General features: G+C 38.7%; 1 protein-coding gene and 1 long non-coding RNA gene across 4 annotated transcripts in view; one reads left to right on the top strand and one right to left on the bottom strand.

Moving 5' to 3' along the window:
- The window catches only part of LOC138032312 (uncharacterized), a 96,355-nt gene that overhangs the window by 39,706 nt on the left and 33,808 nt on the right, over nucleotides 1-22,841 (top strand). The window contains exon 8 of one of the 3 annotated variants that reach the window (XR_011128338.1): nucleotides 18,461-18,605. The exons of the other annotated variants lie outside the window; for them this stretch is intronic. This is a non-coding gene — a long non-coding RNA (uncharacterized lncRNA). The remainder of the gene's footprint in view (nucleotides 1-18,460; nucleotides 18,606-22,841) is intronic. 3 annotated transcript variants of the gene reach the window in all.
- Nucleotides 106-5,388, bottom strand: LOC138032302 (collagen alpha-1(XXIII) chain-like). Its single transcript, XM_068879952.1, has 5 exons — nucleotides 5,120-5,388; nucleotides 3,158-3,619; nucleotides 2,367-2,633; nucleotides 1,244-1,339; nucleotides 106-429 (listed from the first exon to the last, which is right to left on the bottom strand). Exons 1-5 carry the CDS (start codon nucleotides 5,346-5,348, stop codon nucleotides 419-421), a joined length of 1,065 nt encoding a protein of 354 aa, XP_068736053.1. The 5' UTR covers nucleotides 5,349-5,388; the 3' UTR covers nucleotides 106-418.

Below are 22,841 nucleotides of genomic sequence, written 5' to 3'. Positions count from 1 at the left end.
TGTAGGCTCTCTAATGGAATTAGTGGAGAAAAAAAGAAGAATCCATCGGTTTTATTCTAATCCACACAAAGTATATGTAATGTTCACGGAGCTCATCATGACACCTTTATATAAAAAACACTTTATTTCGTAAGGTAAAACAGTTACAAAACGGTACCAGCCTGACGATGGCGCTTAGTAATCCGCTTCCGCAAACGCTTCATCGCCTACTTCTATGTAGAAAGCTGACCCGGCCAACAAATCTACCAAGATACAGTCACTTTAAAGAAGTAAAATAATCGTTGCCATCAAAATGATTATCGTCAAAAAGAAGAAGAAAGAACTTCACATCACAGCAAATTATAAAATCTTTCGTGTGCTGTCTGGTCTTTATACTCAACAGGATCCTGATACCGGTAGGCTATCACCCTTTTTAGTCTCAGGAGTCCCCTGCAAAATTAAAATTAGAACGAATGAGCCTTTTACGTACCCTTGGCCATGCTGGTGTTTCTGGCAGCGAAGAGGTAATAAAAACATTGGACGCCTTGTTCCTGGTATGATATTTCATCATAGCCATGTTCAAAGTTCCAAAACAAAGGAAAAATTGTCAAAGGACAGTAAGAAGTCTCTCGCATGAGTATTTGTAGTTAGCTTCTAGCCCAGACGACAAGGGAGAGGTCCTGGCAACGAAGTTAACAACGTGTCAGGAGGCCCCGAAAATTTTACTTTGAAAAGAGAGTTAGGTCGGTAACATATAAATCATTGTTTACTTTGTATTCTTCTTTATTAATTTCTTTCAGTTAGAGACTCTACGTAGATGCCATTTATCGTCTGAATCAGTTACTTAACAGAGAGAAGTCATAACGTGATTAACTACTCAATAAAGCAAATCCTGTAGAGACTTTTATTTCGGGGCAACCAAGGACAATTTCTCTATCATTCACCAAACAAAGCGATTTCTACGCTTCTGGTAGGAAAGTTTATGCATGAAATATGTTTCTGAAAGTTGGCTCCAATAGATTTTTAGAAACTCATTGCTTAGATTTCACAAGCTGACCTCAGGTGTCATCCCAGAAAAAATACAAGCATATTATCAAATGTCTAAATTAAAACCTCTCGAAAGCCAAGGGTTTATAGCAAATTGCTTCACGATATGGAAATTCCAATTAACGTCTCACTAAAGAAATATCAAGCATTTGTGTGACCTTCGGACTGGATATTTTCCTAAAATTTCATTGGTTCTTCTTTGCTGCGATGTTTTTACCTTTTTCTCCTTTTCCTCCGGGATATCCCGGTCTCCAATTGATCCCACGGAACCCTCGAGCTCCTCTTCCCCACTTTCCTAGTGGCCCTGGTTCACCTGAAACGCATAGAAGGTACAAAAACCGTTGCAGATGCACACACGGAATAAGAAGCCTGATAGTGGTCTTCAAAACTGAGCTCTACACTATGAACTTTCACTTTCCACTATCCGCGACTGCGGGGCTTTAATGAACACAAAAAGATTACTAATCACTAATCACTAAAGGGAGCATTGAGCCAATCAAGATGAAATGAAAACACGTAAAAAAAAAAGAAGAAGAAAAAAAAAAAAAAAAGAAAAGAAAAGAATAAAAAGGTTTTTTGATTAAGAAATAAAGGAACCCCAACATGCCCAAAGTGAATAAATCATAGAAACCTTGATTGGTTGACCGACTGACTGCCTCAGGACGGTGTTCAGTAGATTAAATCGTATTACATTGTCCTACGTGTGCGCGAGTTGGATTCGCGAAAGGTAATCTTATCTTGATGTAGCAACGCTGTCTCATGACTAGCCTAATAAAGAAAATTATCATCGGGTACTATTTAGGGGAAGGGACTTTTTGATCATCCTCGGTTTGACCATTGACCGCATTTTGTCTTCACGAGTGTTCTGGAATGCAAAATCACAACGCTTAGCCTACTGGCTGTCTTCTTTGTTTGAAAAGGTAATCACAAGACTTCAAGTGCAATGTGGACTAAATTAGCACGAGTAAATATTTACAAAGACTAACACAATTAGACGAGCCCGTAAGGCGAGCTTTCATTAGGAGTGCTCATTTATTCCAAAGAACACCAGAAAAATCATGTGATGACTTATAAATAACATAGGAGGAAAAAAATCGAGAGACATTTATTTTAATTATAATAGGGCGCGCAACACGCAATCGGGCAAAATGTGCCATCCAGGGCTTTCGTTTGATCTGTGAGTTTCTTTCATCTTTAAATAATCAACATGCTTGGTTCGTTACCTCTTTTTGTTCATGTGTATTATTAGGGTTTTCCAACTATATCTTTTTTTTGTTATTTCAGTACGAAAATCATAAATAATTAATTAATTGACTTTGTTTTGTTGTGTCAACACTTGCCTTTTCCTCCGTTACAACCGGGATCCCCTTTGGGGCCGGTGGCTCCGTAATCTCCCTTTGATCCTGCAGGGCCACGGATTGCAGTATCTTCCTTAACTCCTGGTATTCCATTTTTTCCATCTAGTCCATTCATTCCTGGTGGTCTCTGCCTTCCGTGTCGACCACGCGGGCCTGGGAATCCCTTTACAAATACTCTGCCTGGAGCTCGAATTACGGTCTCCACAGCAAAGGAACGCACTTGTTTCTTTATTTCTTCCCGGATATTTTCTAATGCGAGACAACAGCAGATTATTAGTGAATCTTCTGCTTGCAGTTGTAGAATCTTCAGTTATTCAGGAACGCTACTGATTACAGCTGATACTGATGAGAAACTTTACTTAAAAGATCGGATAATTTTTTACGGTGGATATAAGTCACCATCTGACACAGTTACAATCTCCATCAGTACGGTTCGTGTAGCCATGACTGTGCACACTCTACGCGCGCACAGCTAAGAAAAGGCGGCAACGAGAATCTTGTCCTGAAATTAATTTTATTCTTTAGATGGTGAATTATTCACAGTAATTGGAAAAAAAAAACAAAAGAAAACCAGAAAAAAACAACTTATCCCGACTTTGAATCGCTAGGTCCTGGTGTTTGATGGATGTTTCGTGTGATCATGAGATAACTCGGGAGACGCAATTTCTCCAGATCTTGAAAGAGTCATCACAGTTCCAGAAATGTTCCAACATACAGTGATAGGTAACACATCAAATAAATATATAAATAAACTAACAAAGACTACTAGTTACCTGTTCCAAGCATTCTAGTAACACCCGGTTCTCCTTTCATTCCTTTTAATCCTGGAAAACCGACATCTCCTTTTGCTCTCTTTTCGCCTTTTGGATCTTGCATAGCCTTTGGTCGATATTTCCGTAGATAAAATGCAGCTTTAGGACCAGGAGGTCCTGGAGGTCCCCAGTCGCCTTTGCTCCCACGGGGTCCATATTTCCCTACTCCATCCTTTGGACCTTGACATCCTGGCATCCCTGGGAAACCTCTAAGTCCTTGGGGTCCGGATTGCCCCGGTTCACCCTTGACACCCTGTAGTCCCGGCTCCCCTTTCGGACCGCTGGGGCTCGGCAGGCAGATTAAACCTTTGGAAGGGCAAAGTTTGATGATTTCTTCACGAACGTTTCCTAAACTGACGGAAACTTGAGACCTTTGTTTGAAGCTACGACGAGAACGTTTCTCAGTGGATTCCTCATCTACCTCTGGCCAAAATCGAAATTCACAATAACAATACTTCAATTAGTTAATGGCCCCGCACATATCACTTCTTAAGGCATGGCATACCCGAAAATATACCAGATATGGTAAACTCAAAGATACACATTTGAAAAACCTAAAGAAAGATTGAAATAACGGTTCCTTGTTTTCATTATCGTGCTTTCTTGCATGGTCTAATTCCTTAGCGTCCTTAGTGGCGATCAATTACAACTGACAACATATATGTCAAAGAAATGTCGCTTGAGTATTATCGCGTGAGTATCATTGATAAACTGTTTAAAGGGATATTTTTTTCAATTTGAAGAACTTGATGACTTTTGTGGCTGACATTTTTTTTGAGTATCATGAAAATCTTTCTTTTAAAAATTGATAGCTGAAAGTAACTTCAGTGGGCTGTTCAGCGAATTTTCGTCCCGCTTATGCTGTAGCTGTCCTCATTTTAAAGGGAAAACATTATAAAATGACCGGCCCTAGGCCTTTCTGAAACGTGAGGAACTACCTTTCCATGCAACCGCCGTTTTCAATCTTTTAGGTGATGTTTTGATTACTGTGAAGTGTAGACGGATGGTCGTTTGGCGAAAATTTCATCAACATTTCAATCAGAATAGATATTTAACGACGTATGCTGTTGTGGGTTCCGTGTGAGTTACCGCTGCGTATTTCTATAGTTATGAGCTTTTGGCAAGAATAAGCACTACTTCAGGATCGTTCAGCGTGCTATAAAATACCCCTGCCGATACAAAAGGGCTCGTCTAGTTTCATACAAAATGCTTGATATTTTGTATAAAGCAACTCCGTTCAAAATTTTTCTCATTTTTCAGTCCCTCGTGAAAACATGCAAACTTTAAGAAATGCAACTCTAAGTGATGCTTATGGAAGAAGCAGGCGTACAGCGTGGTTTGCTTTAGGAACTTGTAGGGTTAAAGTTGGTTTACGGCGTCTTTACGGAGGTCTCATTCTTCTTTCTGGAAATGGGCTGGCAAGGAAATAGAAGATCGCTGAGGTAAGTGTCACTGCTTATGAACCTGAATAAAACTGAATTTCCCCATGATGCAGAAGGCGCTAACAGTTTGTGCCCATAAAATTCGCTTTGTAATCACTGCTTCACGACTAATTCAACCGCGGTTGATAGGGAACAAGAGACGCAGATGCCACCAACTTATTGACTAAACAGGAGAGGGAATTGAAAAACTTATCCTGGCCCGCTGACGTTTATAACAGGACAAAGTGTTTTCACAGAACCTTGACAAGGAATTGCTGGAAATTGTAGAAGGAGCGCTCCTATTAGGTTACATTAATAAAAAGATATATTCAGTCCATGTGTAGACAGAGCCCTTTTAGTTGGTTCAGCTCCTCATTGATAGAGGGAAAGGGAACAAGGATGTAAACCTCAACGCTCCATCTTCAGAGCTGGCGTGATATCGAGGTAAGGCCTTTGAAAACATAACGGGATTCCAGGGTTCTGAAATTATCAGATTTCTTACCGTGATTGTAATCTGTGTTGCTAGCGTTTGGATAAGCGGGTGGACTTTTCACCATAGCCTTAAGTTGTTCAGCCTCAAGCCAAAGCCTCATTTCCAGCTCTTTGACTTGCCGTTCAACGGAATAATTCCGTATGAACAGAACAACAGTCAAACAGCTGCCAAAAAAAGACAAAATGCATAAAATCAGGAGAAGACTTAGGCTTGATTTACTGTCTGAATAGTATGGCATGAATTCTTGTCCAGAGCCTTCAATATTGCAGACGCCTTTGGAGTTAGACAGTACTGGCTGGTACGGTCACCTGAACCCCACTTAATTTGTGTCAAATCATTTTGACTTTTATAACCGCTTCTCAGACTATTAAATTTCACTCAATCTTTCTGCGTTTGGAACATAATTGCTCATCGATTCAGCATGCTGAATTAATGGGGAGAATTGAGGTATTAAGCCCGATAAAGATGTAATTCACAATTTTAACAAAAAATTTTTTTGAGGCCACTAAGAATAATGGAAACCGACAACAGACTTTTGGATGGACACCGACAACGAAAATGAAACACCGACACTTCCGTGCGTCGGCACTGGTATAAGACAGGATGTAGCTTAAACGGGAGCGTCTTCGTCCCATTAATACGAGTGATTAGATCAGCTCAATAAACAGGAAATTAAATAATCAGAAGATGAAAATTGAACGGCGGAAATCGTAAGTTGTAGCGGAATTCTTAGTGTTTCGTTACAATTATAGGCTTATTTCTGACGCACGGAATAGCAGTTCTAGTTTGACAAAGTTACTTTATGCGCTTTTTTTTCAAGAGGTTCCGGTTCTATTTATGGTTCTGACTTAGATCTGAGGAAGGGGACGCTGATTTATCAATATGCCTTGCGGGGTTCTTCAAAACTTTATTAACCGGTACAACTAATTGACGGTATACAGATATACAGATATACTGGCGTTTGAAGGGGAAAGGAAGGGAAGACCGGCGCGAACTCCTCGTTTTCCTGTAGGCTAGTGTACAGATGGATGGAAACACGTTTCGGTCAATTAAATGCAAGAAAACGTGATGATTGCTCAACAAATCAAACATTGACGGATATGTCCACACATGTATATGGGGATTTTCAAGACTAATCTAGAAACTCTTTCATGACTGAGGAATTTCATAAAAAGAGACCAGGGGTACGTTTCTCGAAAGTCCATAAACTTTATGGCCCCCTTTCGGGTGTCAAAATTCCGTTTGTATCTGAAGAACGGATTGAGAGGATCTCTTCACTGTCATTTTTTTCTTTTTGTTACCTTGAAAAAATGTTAAAAGAGCGGCTTTCCAAAACAAGCGGTTGGCAGTTTCACAAATGGCTTTTAGGGCCCGAATAGTTTTCCGGAACTTTGGAGAAACGGGGCCCCGCCTGGGTTCTCAGAGAAGGTTGGTTAGCGTTCACCATCGTTATTAAAGTACCATGACAACCCGGCTAGAGATTAGAGATTGGTGTTTGGGAAAAGGGTGATTCTGGTCCAGACCAACACACAGGGACCTCACTTCCAGTATTCTTTTCGAAGGCGGGATTTATCGCTTAGTATCCACGTATTCAGACCATCAGCAAATGGTTAGACTCTCGGACAAAGACGATAAACCGTAGGTGACGTCTCACAATCCGTCACTGATGTTCTTAGTTCCCTGTAGGACATCAGATAGCTCACATACTATTCCAATAGAATATGGCATGGAGTTCATGGTGTTGCGGTCTGTCCTCTATATGCATGGTATATAATGTATGGTTGAGAGGGTAATGCTATAGGACATTAGCTTCAACAAGCTTCTCTAAAATCGGGGGGTAAAGAAAGATATGATAATGATGAAGATGATGATCACAGTCTTACTGTTTGCATATGTCGTTGCGGATGCAGCATTTCGAGGAGTAATTAAACATTAACAAGACGCCTTTTTCTCAAAGAAATTATGTTAGGTTGAGCCAAATGCATTCAAAGTTAACAACCTTAACGGAATCAGAATCTTCATTAGCATTGATATTCAAGTGCAACGATTTTATGCTGACGCAACGCTTGCTCTATAACGATTCTTCAATGGTCTTCAATTGACTCCGCCACTTCAAAACGAAATGAGCCACACACTGTATCAAGTGAAAAAGCTTTAAAATATCTCATCGTTAGCGTTCTTTATTTCAAAACATTTTAATGTTGGCATTCCAGCATTTAAAAGTGAGAGTGTCATTATATCATGATCGTCATAAACTATGTCGTGATCATTACATATTATCACATATTCAGTTATTACACACTGTATTAAGTGGGAAACGCCTAAACTAACTAGTCGTTAGCGTACATTTATCTCGACATTCCAGCATGTAATCACCGGTGCTTCATAAGCTAGATAAGTATGCTTTACTGATTGTTATCACCTTGATTACGTCTTGTTCTCAAGTCGGAACCTGTCCGAGTACCAAGGAGTAGAATTCTTAACAAACTGTCAGTGGAAAGTGAAAAAAATAAAAATTTGGTTTTATTCGTACTTGATAAAGGTAAAAACAGTTAACCACTGGGTAAGCAAGATTTTTGAGCTAACATTTGATCTTAAACCCCTGTTCATGAGAGCGACATTCCCCACTCGTTAGGGCGCGGGAAAATCTTTTTAACGCAAGATGTCCTAGGGTATTAAACTAAGCTAGTCAATTAATCTTTATATCTAATTCTTTTGAAACTCGGAAATCACGAATTTGGAAATTCTTAAGCAGCCTTACAAATCTGTTTTCTTAAACCTTAGGTGTGAGTGGAATGAGACAGGCTACGTGATCCGGAACTTTTCACGACACATATCAATGCTGGAACCCGACCAAGTATTTTCTTCTTCTTCTTCTTAGATAGTAAAATATCCGGATCACGTCAAAAAAGTGTTAAAGCAAGAACGGATGTTTACTAACAGCTTGTTTGGCGGTGTCTAGCTAGGAAGCTGTTCTCCTTTGGACACCGCACAACTGTTTACTGTTTGGCCTAATTTCATTCTTCTTCTCCTCTTTTTGTTATTATTATTATTATTATTATTATTATTATTATTATTATTATTATTATTATTATTATTATTATTATTATTGTTATTATTATAAATCGTGTGTAAATGCTTAGCTTTGGACAGTGTTAATTAAAAAAATTGAATTGAACTGAATATAATTTTAAAGGCACGTGGAATTTGAACGCACTACCCCCGGTGAATACACTTTACCAAAGGACTTGTGACTCGGCCAGGCCCTTAATTCAAGGACAGTTTAATTGAATCCTTTTCCGCTATGTTAAGTCTTCCTTGCAATCGGAAGTAGTGAAAAAGCTATACCTTTAAAGTTGTTGTTATACCGTGAGAAAGTGAATGCCTTGCCAGAGGCCGACAAATGCTCTCTGCTCTCATAGGTCTTTGAATAAATAAAGAGACGGTGATTTCTTTAAAAGAACATCTACATATGGTTAAACTTTCGTCCTCTCGGACGAGGGAAATGAACTCAAGTTATTGTCTCGGTACAATTATTCATAGACATTGTGGGACAATGTCAAGGAAAATCCGTGTTCTGTTTGCAAAGAGGCAACGTTGGTCTCAAAACTATCTTCTGTAATCCACATGCAAGAATGCCGCATTGTTACCGCAAATTTGTATAAGTTAATGGCCTATAAAGTATAAATTAGTGGCCTTAGCAAGTGAGTGTCCAATTTAGATCAGAGAGTCGTCTGAAGTAGTAATCGGAGCTTGTACTAGGTTCGACAACTGCAAAAGAGCACCGGTAGAAATTTCCAGAGTATCATCCGGTCCGAGTCAACATTCGGAAAATTATATGTCCTTATATACTTCTTTACAAAAAGCTGAGACATTACTTTCTGTTCAAAAATATTCTAGCACATGATATATCGACTTAAATTAGTTCACCAATTACTACCATAAAACTACAACTTTAAAAGTTAATTGTAATTAAAGAGAAACTGACGAAATTATGTAGCGAGAGATTATACGCCTTTCATATACTTTTCAGTCGTAATGTAAACTGCAGAAACCTCTGCTTGATTGTCATCGCGGGATTTCCGCTTAAGAGTGTAGCACAGCTTCCGCTGTTTCATCATTTTCGGCCTACCGAAGTTTGATGCCTTACTTCTTATCCACGATCAGGGTCTTTTCATTCTCGATCACTTCTGTAATATTAGGTCGCCTTAGAAATTTCGAACATGAGTACTCGGGGTCGAGCTCTCCCTTGTTGAAGATATTTTTATCCTAGACAACTTCGTTGTATTTACCATCTCTGAAGCTCGGGCAGATGAAACATCGAGTACAGTAGCCGCGAAGTCTGATTTGGAATTGATTGCTTACAATGATCAGCTGCTTAGACAAGACCGGATCGAAGCAGGCCGGAGAGCAGAATTAAGGGTGGATTGTGGATTGTGGGTTGTGGCAGTTTATGTCAAGACTAACTCTGAAAAAAATTGTGGGGGTCAGAGGATGACTTTCCGAACAGGAATCAGGATCAAAATTCAATGTCAAGTTTATTTTATTTATTTATTTATAACAACTTTATTTACAAACAACATCGCAAAAAGGGTGCTGCCAGGGAAGAACTGAATCCTCATATACGGCAACCCCCAAAACAGATTAGAATAAAACAAATATAATATATTAATAAACATTAAATATAGAAATATTAAGAAACTATAAAATATAAATACAGTGTACGGTCATTAAAAATATTTGAACTATAAACATGGAGAAAATGTAGAAATATTTACAAAGAGTAAAGAAAAATGAATGGATAAAAAGATTACATTCAGAATTCTTTTTGGGCATGAGCGAGGCAACTTAAGAAGCACGAGACCGGCCCTCATGGAATGGCTGAAGCGCGGCCAGAGGAAATGATTTCTAGCCAGATACTCAGGAGTAAGCCTGGTGTGTGCTGTTAACTTAGATTTTGGATTTCTGAACAAGTTTTTATCATAGAAAATTCGCGACAAAGTTGTACTTTCATTTCGCTGTAATTCTCGTGTCAAGGAAACGGTATAATAATGTAAATAAGAGAAGAGAATAAGACCTTTTTTAAATTTACTGACAGAATTACAATGAACTAAATTTTCTGGCAGATCATTCCACTTATTAATATACCTTAGCCAAAAGGAGAATTTATAGATGTTAGTTCGAGCATATGGTGTCCAAATTTTGTAACCATGAGCAGACCTGGTACGACCTTTCGAAAACTGTAAATAATCATGTAAATTGACTTTAGAAAAACCATTAATAAACTTAAATAATTGGACTATGCTAAGAAAGTCACGACGAGAGAGAAGACTTGGCCATCCCAGGTATTCTAAACGTTCATTGTACACAATGGAACTCCCTAAAATCCATCTTGAGACATTCCTCTGAATTTTTTCGAGTTTATCAGATAGATATTGCTAGTGAGGATTCCACACAGGACACGCATATTCAATGGTTGGACGTACCATTGTTTTATAACCAGTTATTATTGCCTCTGAACATTTCCCAAAAGTACGCTTTAGTAAACCAAGAATTTTGTTGGCTTTAGCAGCAACTGTAAGTACATGCATTTTCCAAGATAGTTGTTCTTACCCGTCAAATTCATTAATTTACTGTTGTTTTGAACGCCTTCAGTACCAGACGCTTTGTAGCTGTCTTCTATTCCGTAAACCATCGATGAGTTATTATATTGAGAGACTTGAATTGTAATCTCACGTGTTTACTCAGTCAGGAGGCCTATTCATTAGGTCAGTCTATTGAACTCCCATTAGATTATCGTTCCCTTCAGAGCAAAGAGAGTCAAGATGTCCATGTTTTTAATATTCGAACTCAATTATCCGCTATCATGGCGTTCAGTTTATATTAACTGAATAAGGCTCTGCGTCTAGCGACATATTTTCAAAATGCCAATTAATTATGGAAGGAACTGTAGTTAGCTTCTGTCCAAGGTGGAAAGCTGCATATACTACACCTCTTGCGGGATGGCTGCAAGATGAAATTAAAATTTAAATGATAAAATTCTTGATCATTGCCGCTAATTATGACACTGAAAGCAGCAAATTGTGGAACTAACGATTGCAAACTTTCCTCAGTTGGGCTTGTGGATTGCTCACGATGGCAATCTCAGTTTAAGAGAACAAACTGTATTCTTTGTAATCGAATAAGAAAATATCTTTTTCTTAATTAAAACACTCAACTGAGCTTAATTCTTGGCCTACCTTTCGAAGCAAGTTAATGATCCCATAATCTATGAGCCGCGAACGCGAATGTTCAATCACTGATAGCAAAAGCTGCCACGGTCTCAGTTAACAATTGGATAAAACCTAGCTTTTCCTTACCTTGTCTCAGACTTTAGTGGCATCAAAGAAATCAAATATGAATGTGACGAGAGTTTATATTGGCTCCCTAACTTACGGAGGCAGCTGGTACTCTACTAATAAAGGAGTAATAGGACAGTGTCTACTTCTAATCATTGCATATTAGCCCCGAACCTCCATGTTCAGAGGCAGCGGTTTTTCTTTTTTCTTTTTTTCCTTGTTCTTTTTATTTTTATTTTATTTAAGTGAGAATTTTAGTATTTTAACATTAATTAATTCTGCTTGAAATAAAACTTAAGACTTTTCTCTTTTAAATTACATTTGATAGATCATTCGTAAGTAGAGTCCATGCAAGTGTTTTTTAGATTTTTATGTATCATCTTATCTTTAGGCTATGGATGTACCTACTGTATTTGAATATATTCATGCAGATATCTGGGCCTTACAAATTCGAAATTTCAATGATTATTAATGCGAAACAAGACCATTAATTTTAATATGATGTGGCAGTGTCATGAGCTAATTGCGCAATGTTGTGAAATGTGTTTGAATATATTCCAACGGAAATGCACTTTGTGCTTAATTCTAAATTAGAGTTATCAGAAGTGTTTAAAACTAGAGTAGTGGTAGTCAGAAGCTGACAAAGTAAGGTAATGGTTTGACACTGACTAGATTTTTTTTTTTGTTTCGTGCAAAACGTTTCGGCTGGTGCTTAAGGCTTCATCAGTTGCAATATAACGGTAGCACGCGTGAGTCAAATAATCCGCGTGCAGTTTCTTGAAAACGTAGCGCGAGACTTATGCGCATGCCAGAGACTTGTAGACCTCTGGGATGGCGATGTGGTCATTTCCAGACTGCGGATCCTTTATTGAGTACCAGGCTTCCAAGAAAAGTCGCTCGTGGTAGTTAGCCTCATGTCCAGCGACTCTGACACTTACAAAATCCATTTCGTGGTTGTTTTCGTGGACATGGCAGGCGATCTTGGAGTCATGGTCAAACATAGCAACAGCCCTTTTGTGTTCTGTGATGCGAATTTTGATGGATCGTTCGGTTTGACCGTAGTATACAAAACTGCAATTGGTGCAACTGATTTTGTACACTGTGCCAGATTGTGGCCGGTCAACCTTTTCTTGGGCTTTCGGTCGCGGGAACAAACTGTTCACAGTTCTCAATGGTTTGGGGGCGACTTTGATTTGATGCTGCCTTAAGATGCAACTAATCCTTTCTGAAGTGCCCTGCACATAGTGTAGCACCACGAAACCATTGGACGGTATATCGGTAGGGAGTTTCGACAGCGATCTTTCTCAGCTATCGATGAAGGATGAGGGATAATTTTTGTCTCGCAGTACAGCCTTGACTCGCTTCCTTTCTTCGCGTTTCCCCTTCTGTGTTGATGGTATGTTCTGTGCCCTGCGTAGCAAGGTACTGACTACAGATCTCTTATGGCACATACAGTTCACTCTAGAACTTGAGGACACCAAGGGACAGGGACTACCTTTTCTGGACACCATCACCACAAGGAGGGGTGCGCAGCTTGAGGTGAATGTCTACAGAAAGCCAACCCACACAGACCGCTATCTCGATTTTAATTCTCACCACCCCATTTGCCATAAGAGATAAAGAACCATCTTTCAGGCAATTTCAAACAAAAAAAAAATTCTTCAAATTTCCATTTTTTTTTTAACTTAAGCAAACTCTACTCCGCAGAATTTGTTCTAATTTCCCTGTTTCTTCTTCTGTGTGTAATTATTGGGGTCACCGGCTTAGCTTTTAAGATAGATGCAATTGATGGGAAAAAGTGAGTCAAGTTTGTTGCTATGCGACAGAACAGTCCAACCTTAATTTACGTCTTAAACACAGCGAAAGGTACAGTGGAGAGTTACCATAAAAAAAATTGCACAGCCATTCGAAACAGAGCAGCTCCGAGCCTGAAAAATTGCACCCAGTTCTAGAAGTCTCCAAAAAAAAAAAACAACAACAACAACAGAAAACTGTTTTGGGGTCTTATACTCTCAGATATAAATTTTTCTCCTAAAAACCATTTTTTCGGAATATGAAGATTCAACATTCCTGTTTATTTGCAAATTGCATTTTGAAACGATTTTCCTCTAATTACTCTTTGATTTACGTTTGAATAAAGAAATCTGCACACTGGTAGCTATATTTCAACATAGCAACACCTATAGCAACCACTGATGACAGAATGAATTCAATTCAGTACATTTAAATGATACTTTACCGAAAAGCCTTAAAGATGTGTACGTATGAGAATTTTGCTTCATGGTCCTGAATATTGTTTGGGTCCTTTACCATCTTATACGCTTCTTATACTTGGTTAACATTTCTAGGACTGGTGTTTATTCGGGTATTCAATGGAACATTTATGTGAAACCTTTCGATATATCCCCTCCCCTTTCCTCTAACCCCTCTCCCCGTTCACAGGACTAATTTGGGCTCTTGGAAACCGAAGTAAAACTTTAAAGCCTTATTTCTCAAAACGACCAAATAGACGGATCATCAATATCTCGCACAGAATATCTCCACTGGTTTTTAACCGAATGTTGTGGAATTTTCAACATTGACAAAGGACACAATTATCTAGGTCTTAAACCTCCAAAATTTGCAATTTATGAAATTTCTATCTCTGTTATTTAGTTAACATAGTTAATATTAGTGTACCTTTTGGAAATTTCACGAGAAAGCCCCCCTCAAAACACTGTTTTCTGAGGTTTGTCTCCTGGACAACTTGCTTGCCTTTGTGTTGTATTTTGGGGAGTTTTTTGGCGGTAAGCCAAAAGGGAGGCGCGGTGGCCTCATGGTTAGTGCGCTCGACTCCGGATCGAGTGGTCCGGGTCCAAGTTTGGGGCCTGGTCGGGGACATTGTGTTGTGTTCTTGGGCAAGACACTTTACTCTCACGGTGCCTCTCTCCACCCAGGTGTATAAATGGGTACCGGTGAAATGCTGGGGGTAACCCTGCGATGGACTAGCATCCCATCCAGAGGGAGTATAAATACTCCTAGTGGCTTCATGCTACGGAAACCGGAGATAAGATGAATGAGTGAATGAATGAATGAATGAATGAATTAGTAGATGAATTAGTAGTTTGGAAAATACGGTAGGCAAAACTCAAGCCAAGGTAAAATTGTCGCTCCATGAGCAGTTGAATGCAAGACCATTATTTTCAATATGTTGTGGCAGTATCATGAGCCAATTGCGTAATGTTGTGAAGTGTGTTTGAAATATGTTCCAACAGAAATGCACCTTGTACTAAATGCTAAATTAGAGTTATCATAAGTAATTACAAGCGATCAGACACAATTCTTTATAAGGCTAAATGAAGTAAATGAAGTGGCAAAATATGTATTTTCTCACCGATTCCCATATTCAGTGCATATTGCATGTAAGGTTGATCTGTCGCTGGAAACTGCTGGGACACTGAACTACATGTTCAAACAAATCGGCTGAATGAACCTTATATTTCACTCATAATCTTCACTTTTAAGTCAACTAAGAATGCAATATAGGATAAGCAATGATAAGCATTTACGGAAATTACTGGTTGGATGCCCCTGATAGGTCGCCGGGTTTGTAGACACGATCGACGATAACGGCGGAACTTTGTCGTTCATCGCGGCAGTGACTTGTAACGACCAACCATTAAACAGTGGCAACTCAGAACAATTTTCAGCGACCCATGCGCGACTTACTCGTCCGCTTCGTTTCTTCTATTCTCGGCTTACCACCGAAAAAACTCCCCAAAATAAGATAACATAAGATAAGATAACTTTATTTATACACGGTGTTTCCATCAGTTGATTTAGTTCATTATCTATAGAAGTATATCTATCTACCTAACTACAATAAAATTTAATAATAACAATTCAAATAAAAGAAATAAATAAAAATTCTGCTGTTCATGGAGGCCGTGTCTAAAATTTACTTAAAATTAAGATATTACTTTAAACTGTGGCGACTTAGCTTAGATTTGAAATCGGTCAGTGAAGACGCTTGTCTTAGGTCCACAGGTAAGCTGTTCCACAGCTGAGCTCCACTGTACAAAAAATTTATCTTGAGATAATCAGTTCGGGGTTGTGGAAGAACTAATTTATTTTCGGTATTCCTTAAAATTAAACGATAAGCACTTACGTTGTGACGATATACAAATCTTGATCTCAGATAATCAGGTGTCAAACCATGTAATGTTTTACACATTGTGATAGACTTCTGTTCCAATCTTTGAGAGTAGAGTCAAATCATCCAAATTACTATCATAGCTGGCAGACATTAGGATGCGAGCTTCCCGATTTTGAAGCCTTTGCAGTTTTTCAGAAGTTGCCTTTGACGTAGTACGAAATTCTTTGCATTTGAGCAATTGCTTCTCGATTGCGTGTGTACTGCCACAAAAATTAAGTAAATGAAAAGGTGTCATCCCTAAAATGTTTCCCCGGGGATTCAAAAAGGACGACTACGCAATTTAAAGTTTTTGAGTCAAATCCGTCACTATTGCTACAACTTCTCGACTAGGCAAAAAAGCTACCTAGAAGTTCCTACAGACTTGAAGTTCCCCAAGAACATCAGAACAGATAAATATTTTGTAGGAACGTGAGTTACAGTCACTAATCGGGTGACCGAGTTCTCGACGCCATATAAATGTATATTGGATTGCAGTACATTTATCTGCAACGAATGCACTCATAAGCAATGTTTGGGACAGTTTAGGCTCTTTGTGGCCAGATAAGGCTTAAAAGGCTGTTTGAAAAGCTCGAAAGTACGATTCTCGGCAAAATCTCCAACAGAGATATGTTTGTCGTGTTTGTCACGCAGTCTTGTGGCCAGCTACGGTTTCTTACTTTGAAAACGAATTCATCATTACTTCGGCTACTGCCCACACTAAACTAGTGTACCTAACATATAGTAATGCTGCGAATACCGATTCCACAAATTCTTTATCGCATGTAGAAAGAATAAATTGAATTTCAGTCACATCAAAATCACAACAAAGAACAAATTGACCGTATTTATTCGATTAACCCTCCTGGACTCTTAATGAATTTTTGGGTTGTTTACCATTTACAACCAGAGACCGGTTGGTACTAGGTTTGTTCAAATGGTAAGCAAAAACTCCCGAATGGGAAATTTAGTTGGGATCGGCGTGTACCATTTACAAAATCCGTTCAAGGTGACCGAGAGAGTCTGGAGGGAGGCAAAATCATGGAGGAATGCAAATGGTAAACACATTTTCCATTTGGAAATTCCGTTTGGGAATTTTGGATTACCTTTCAAGAAATCCCGTTTTCTCCGGGAATTTTCCTTCTGGGAAGACCAAAATAGGCTTACCATTTACATTCCAACCGAAATTTCCGGATTTTTTCGGTAAATGGTAAACAACCTTGGACCTTGAGGGTGGGCACTTATTCGAATTTTCACCATTTTCACAAGGTAGTAAGGTTATTTTGCAGACTTTGCAACAAAATAATAAATAAAAACAAATCGCCAAGATGTACCAAAGCAGATGGACGGATTTGCGACTGAAAAAACTTTGCACCCACATGGGCATTGCAGTTGAAACTTTGAGGCATTCTCATAGACTGTCAGACAATGATTGTAGGCCAGTAAATAAATAATAATCCGAAACACCCCTTTTGTTTGTGCACTTCAGCTATTTTTTTCCGTAGGGGTCAGGGTTGGGATGGGCGCTTATATTTCCTACGTATACAGGGTGGTCCCTTTAAGATGAGAAGCTAAATGTTTTGAGCAAGATCCGGTACAAGGTTGATTTTATTTTAGTTGTGTACTATACTTCGTCTGGGCAAACCAGCCGACCGACCTTCGAGGTGGCCGCTTGCTTAATCAATGCAATACGGTACCTCCGATCGGCTTAATGTAATGCGATAAACACCATTTTTCAATAAATGATCATTGGCAACTTTCTTTACAGCACAACTTCTTTGAGTTTTGATAATCGATTCTAATTGTGGAGCCTTGAGACCAGCATGTTCTATGTCACAAAGAATAGAAGACAGTTGTACCTTGTTGTTGCATTTCCTTAAAAAGTCATATATGATGCTATTGGCTTCTTTGATCACGTTTTTGTGATAAAAAAATAAATAAATAAGCCTGCACTTCACATTAGTAAGACAATAATTTAATTTTCCTTAGATTGAATGAATAAATGATTTCCTCAAAATTGAGCTTCTGCCCAAGGAAAGGGTCATTTGTGACGTACAAAGGCTTAATTTAACTTACTTTCCTCGCTCCCAGGTGCTACTGAGATTTTGATTCCCAAGAAAGAGTATTTCTGTTTTTTCAAAATTGATGCGGAATCCTCATCATTACCCACACTCTTCTGTTGTATAAATACAAATCCTTATATTTTTGTTGGCTTTCCCTCACACTCAGCTGCAATCAGTAATCATAACTTAAATTGGTAAAATTCCCCCACAGTTATCCACTTACGCAGAATCAGGAACTTTGTAGTGATATTAAATTGCATTACGATGCGTCTTCAATTGACTCCACCTTCTTCAAAATATCAAATTAAAATGAAATGCACCACATGCCGTGTATTTAGCCTCTAAAAACATGTAAACAACGATGCTTCATAAGCTTGGTTGTTATGGTCTATTTCGAAACAGGTTTGTCAATATATACCCGCTATGGACTGGTTTGAATTCTTACCACTGCATGAGCTTTTAAAGACTATTGGGAGCTATAACAAAGTTACAAATGTTGTATTTGTTTTTCTGTTTTCCCCAGATTAGTGATTAATGTTGATCTCAAAGCTTTGCAGGTTCCCCTGGGATAGTACACATTACGACTCTCAACATTGAAGGCGGCGCCGGACATGCATTTTTTTAAGGAAATGTTTCCGACTTGTGGTGGTGCAGGCTATTGGACTAAGCTAGTTAAAGCTTTCAATCGATTCATTGACAAATTCGAAGATTTCAATGGAAAGTAGGAAGTTATTATCCTTAACAAGCTACTTATCTCGGTTTTCCGCTTCACCTGCAGTTGAAATCGTGAGTGGAAGTGATAGCATTCATGATTCATTTCCTGCGGATTCGGCTTAAGAAGAAAATTTGGGAAGCATCAATGTTGGAACACGACCAAACTTCTTGTTGCTCTGGTGAATGGTGGAAAAACCGGATTACGTCAGGTAAGCGTTGAAATTATTAACGATGGCCTCTTTAAACACAGCTTGTCATCAAGTTGATTAATCAATTGAAGCTTGAATTTAAGAAAACGTGAGAAACTTGGACATTGAACAGACTACTGAATATACTTTACGAAAGCACTTGTGATCTCCAGGGCCTCAATTTAACCGGTCAGTTTTAGCGAGCCACGTTTCTGCTACTTTGAGCCATTCATGCATTAAGTACTTCAACAAAAGCTATCTCGGCTGACATACCGTGTGGATGGAAATGAGTGCCATACACCAGGTGGACAAAGACTGATTCCTTTATAAGGACTTAATCAAATTAATAGCTATGCTTTTGTTCTCTTGGATAAGGGCAAGACAGTTGCTCAGAAACCTTTTGGGAAGTCACAGGGAATATATAACCCACACACTGTTTGCAAGAAGCCAGGGTAGTAAGTCCCTGCATTGTGGTCAAGCAGAGCATTTCCCAGTGACTAATACACTGTTTACCCCATTACGGTCAGTAAAAGATTGAATTCATTTTTTTTTTTTTTTTTCAATTTTATCATGACATTTGTAGGGGAAGCTTTGTCCCCATTTTTGCCTCATAAGCAGAAGGCTATGTTTTTAGTTCTAATCGGTCGGCCAAGAATAAAGTACTGAACATTGAAAATGCGTTGCTTAATGAGCTATCTCCGAAAAATTGAACCCGATATACCAGATAATCTCTGAGGACTCTGAGTAATGTTGGTTCGAAAAGTCGACGTTTTACTGAAAGAATTTGTGTAATCATTAGGGCCCTTATCACCCAATAAATGCATCAGCTTTTGACGGCTAATTGGTGACTCGATACCATCTGAAGTTGAAACGCTTAAAATTGGAAATTCAACTAAGTTTAACAAGTTCTTTTACCTTTTGAAGTCCATTTGTAAATAAAAAGATGCCTTCTGCGAGCAAACTGAGTCGTATGCACCAAATGTACAAATGACGCCAGTAGTGAGTCCCTCGTAGTCCACCTTCTCCAGAGCTTCTCGCCATCACAAATTTTGCCTCCCACCCTCCCCCCCAAAGTGTAGACAGTAATAAATATGTCTTACTGAAAAGCGGGAGTTACCTTCTTCGTGAGAAAAAAGAGCACTAAGCCTCCAGGCAAGATTTGATCAACTATCCGACGGTTTTTTTCCCAATCGCGATATATCCTTTAAAAAAAATGTTTTGGGCCAAACGTTTCGGGAAGAAATGTACTGAGCGATAATCTGCTAAATTATGCCCAGGGTAAACATTTCCAAAGTCCTGTGTTGCGATCTAAGACCTTTCGCAAATTTCTCCCATTTAATTAAAACCAAAAGAAACGACTATCTCATTTAATTAACTTAAGAGGGCTCGAAATAGTTTCTTCTTGTTTCAAACAAATAAAGTAAACACATAGTGTCATTTTTGGTTCAGTTAGGGTAATCAGTATGAAGACGAAATTTGGCCAGGGTATTAAGTACCCATCATCGAAAAATCTTCTCTTTTTTTGTTCCTGTCTTTATTTATTTTTTCAATTTGCAAGCTAAACGTTCTTAATTAATCTAGGCAAGCATGCAAGAAATATATAAAAAAATTACTGCCTGAAAGCAGAGATATAAACGAGCGGCGTGAAATTGAAATGTAGTAAACTCTGTAATTTCCACAGTTCAATACAGGGTTCAAAATCTTCTTGAGACGACGAAAACGAAAAGATTCCCCGTTAAATTGAAAGAAATATTTCGCAGCACACTCAATTGGGAAATAGCTCTTCACGGGCCATTTGCGTTTTTAAGACTGACGGCTCTTACCTAAAACAAAGCTGGACCTTCGCTTCATCGGTCTGGATGGTATCAAAATCAGTAAACAAAGGTCCAAAGCTACATGAAGCCGTACGAAGGCCATAACGAGCCCTTTTCCCATCATTGAGTTTGCAGATTGTAGAATTAAATACCATTTCCCAGGTCAAGTGTCTGCTGACACCGCGAATGTTCTCCATTCCACAAACAAAACTGGTCACGTTCTCGAGGCAATACACAGCAGGCGTAAACACAAATTCAGAATGAACAGAAATGGATTGTTTAAACTCTGTACTGTTGCAAAGAATAAACTATACCGAAAAGCAAATTCATTTTTTTATAGTCAATCATGCAAAGCCCAAAAGCGGCTTTTTTCTTAGCTCCTAGCATGCCTGCTGAAGTGTAGACAGATCACGTGAGGCAAATAAATCCTGTAGGCTCTCTTTAGAATTAGTGGAGAAAAAAAGGAATCCATCGGTTTTATTCTAATCCACACAAAGTATATGTAATGATCACGGAACTCATCATGAGACCTTTATAACAAACACTTTATTTCGTAAGGTTAAGGCAGTTACAAAACGGTATCCGCAAAAGCTTCATCGCCTACTTCTATATAGAAAACTGATCCAGGCTACAAATCTACCAAGATACAGTAAATAATGAAACAAAATAATCGTTGCCAACATAATGATTATCGTCAATAAAAAAGAAGAGAGAACTTCATAGCATAGTTAATGAACATGAACATTCAAAAGCTTTCGTGTGCTGTCCGGCCTTTATACTCAACAGGATCCTGATACCGGTAGGCTATCACCCTTTTCAGTCTCAGGAGTCTCCTGCAAAATTAAAATTACAGAGGCTGAGCCTTTTACGTAATCTTGACCATGTTGGTGTTTCTGACAGCGAAGAGGTAAAATAAACATTAAAGTCTTGTTTCATGTATGACATTTCATCTTAGTCATGTTCAAAGTTTCAAAACAAAGGAAGAATTGTCAAAGGACAGTAATTGAGTCTCTCGCGTGAGTATTGTTAGTTACTAGCTTCTAGCATAGACGAGAAGGGAGAGGGCCTGGCAACGACGTTGACAACGTGTCAAGAGGTCCCAAAAATTTTAATTTGAAAAGAAAGTTGGGATGGTAGCATAACCATTGTTTTCTTTGTATTCTCCTTTATTAATTTCTTTAAATTAGAGACTCTACGGAGATGCCATTTATCCCCTAAATCAATTATTTAACAGAGTCTGAGAAGTCATTAACCACTCGATCAAGAAAATCCTGTAGCGACTTTTATTTCGGGGCAACAAGGGACAATTTCTCTATCATCCACTAAACAAAGTGATTTCGACGCTTCTGGTATGAAATTTATATATGAAATGACACCTCAGGTGTCATCCAAGGAAAAAATACAAGTAATTTACACATGTCAAAAACCAAAGGATTGTAGCAAATTCCTTCACGATAAGAAAATTCCTCTCAAGAAATATTCAGCATTTTTGTGACCTTTGGACTGGATATTTTTCTGAAATTTAATGGATTCTTTTTTGCGGCTATGTTTGCCCTTTTTTACCTTTTTCTCCCGGATATCCTCGAGCTCGTCTTGCCCACTTTCCCGGTGGCCCTGGTTCACCTAAAACACATTGAAATTTTTACTCAGAACATAGAAAGATTATTGCTGATGCACAAACGGAGGGACAAGGAGCACGGAGGGCATATTCGGTTAGCGGCGCGGCCTTGTTGTAACAGGTCCCGAGTTCGATTCTCGGTTGTCACATCTTTGTTTCGACTCCTAATAAAATGAGCGCACCGTCGACCTCAGGGTTGTCAGTTGAATTACTGTTACGATTTATCGACCTTAAAAGATGGTTACTTTAGTTTAATAAAAAGCTCAATAGTGGTCTTCAAAAGCTCTACGCAGTGAACTTTTACTTTAAACTATACGCCACTGCGCTTTAGGGAATAAAAGCTTCAATAAATACGAAAAGGTTTCTATTAATGGGGGAAGGGCTAGGTGGGTTTATCTAGTAGGGAACCTCGTGTTCTTTTGTATGCCTACCTGCCTCTGGGCGAATTTGTTAAATAAAACAAAAATAATAATAATAAAGATAAATAATCACCAAAGGGGCCTTTGAGCCATTGAGCCAATTAAGATTAAATTAAACACATAAAAATGAGCTTAATTTTTATTAAGAAATAAAGGAATCCCAAAGGGAATATCAATGGGTTGATTGATTGAACGACTGACTGTCTCGGGGTGTTTAGCTGGCATAAATTTCACTGTAAATTGAAATTAACAATGAAAGTAAATCAAGTCAAATGTTGGTTTTTGAGGAGAGGGGAAACCGAAGTACCCGGAGAAAACCCCTCGGTGCAGAGTAGAGAACCAACAAACTCAACCCATATACGACGCCGAGTCGAGGAATCAAACCCGGGCCACATTGGTGGGAGAC

The sequence above is a fragment of the Montipora capricornis genome, chromosome 14 (genome assembly GCF_036669925.1).
Source record: "Montipora capricornis isolate CH-2021 chromosome 14, ASM3666992v2, whole genome shotgun sequence".
NCBI classification, from domain to species: Eukaryota; Metazoa; Cnidaria; class Anthozoa; order Scleractinia; family Acroporidae; genus Montipora; species Montipora capricornis.
This window is presented reverse-complemented; position numbering and strand designations above follow the sequence as displayed.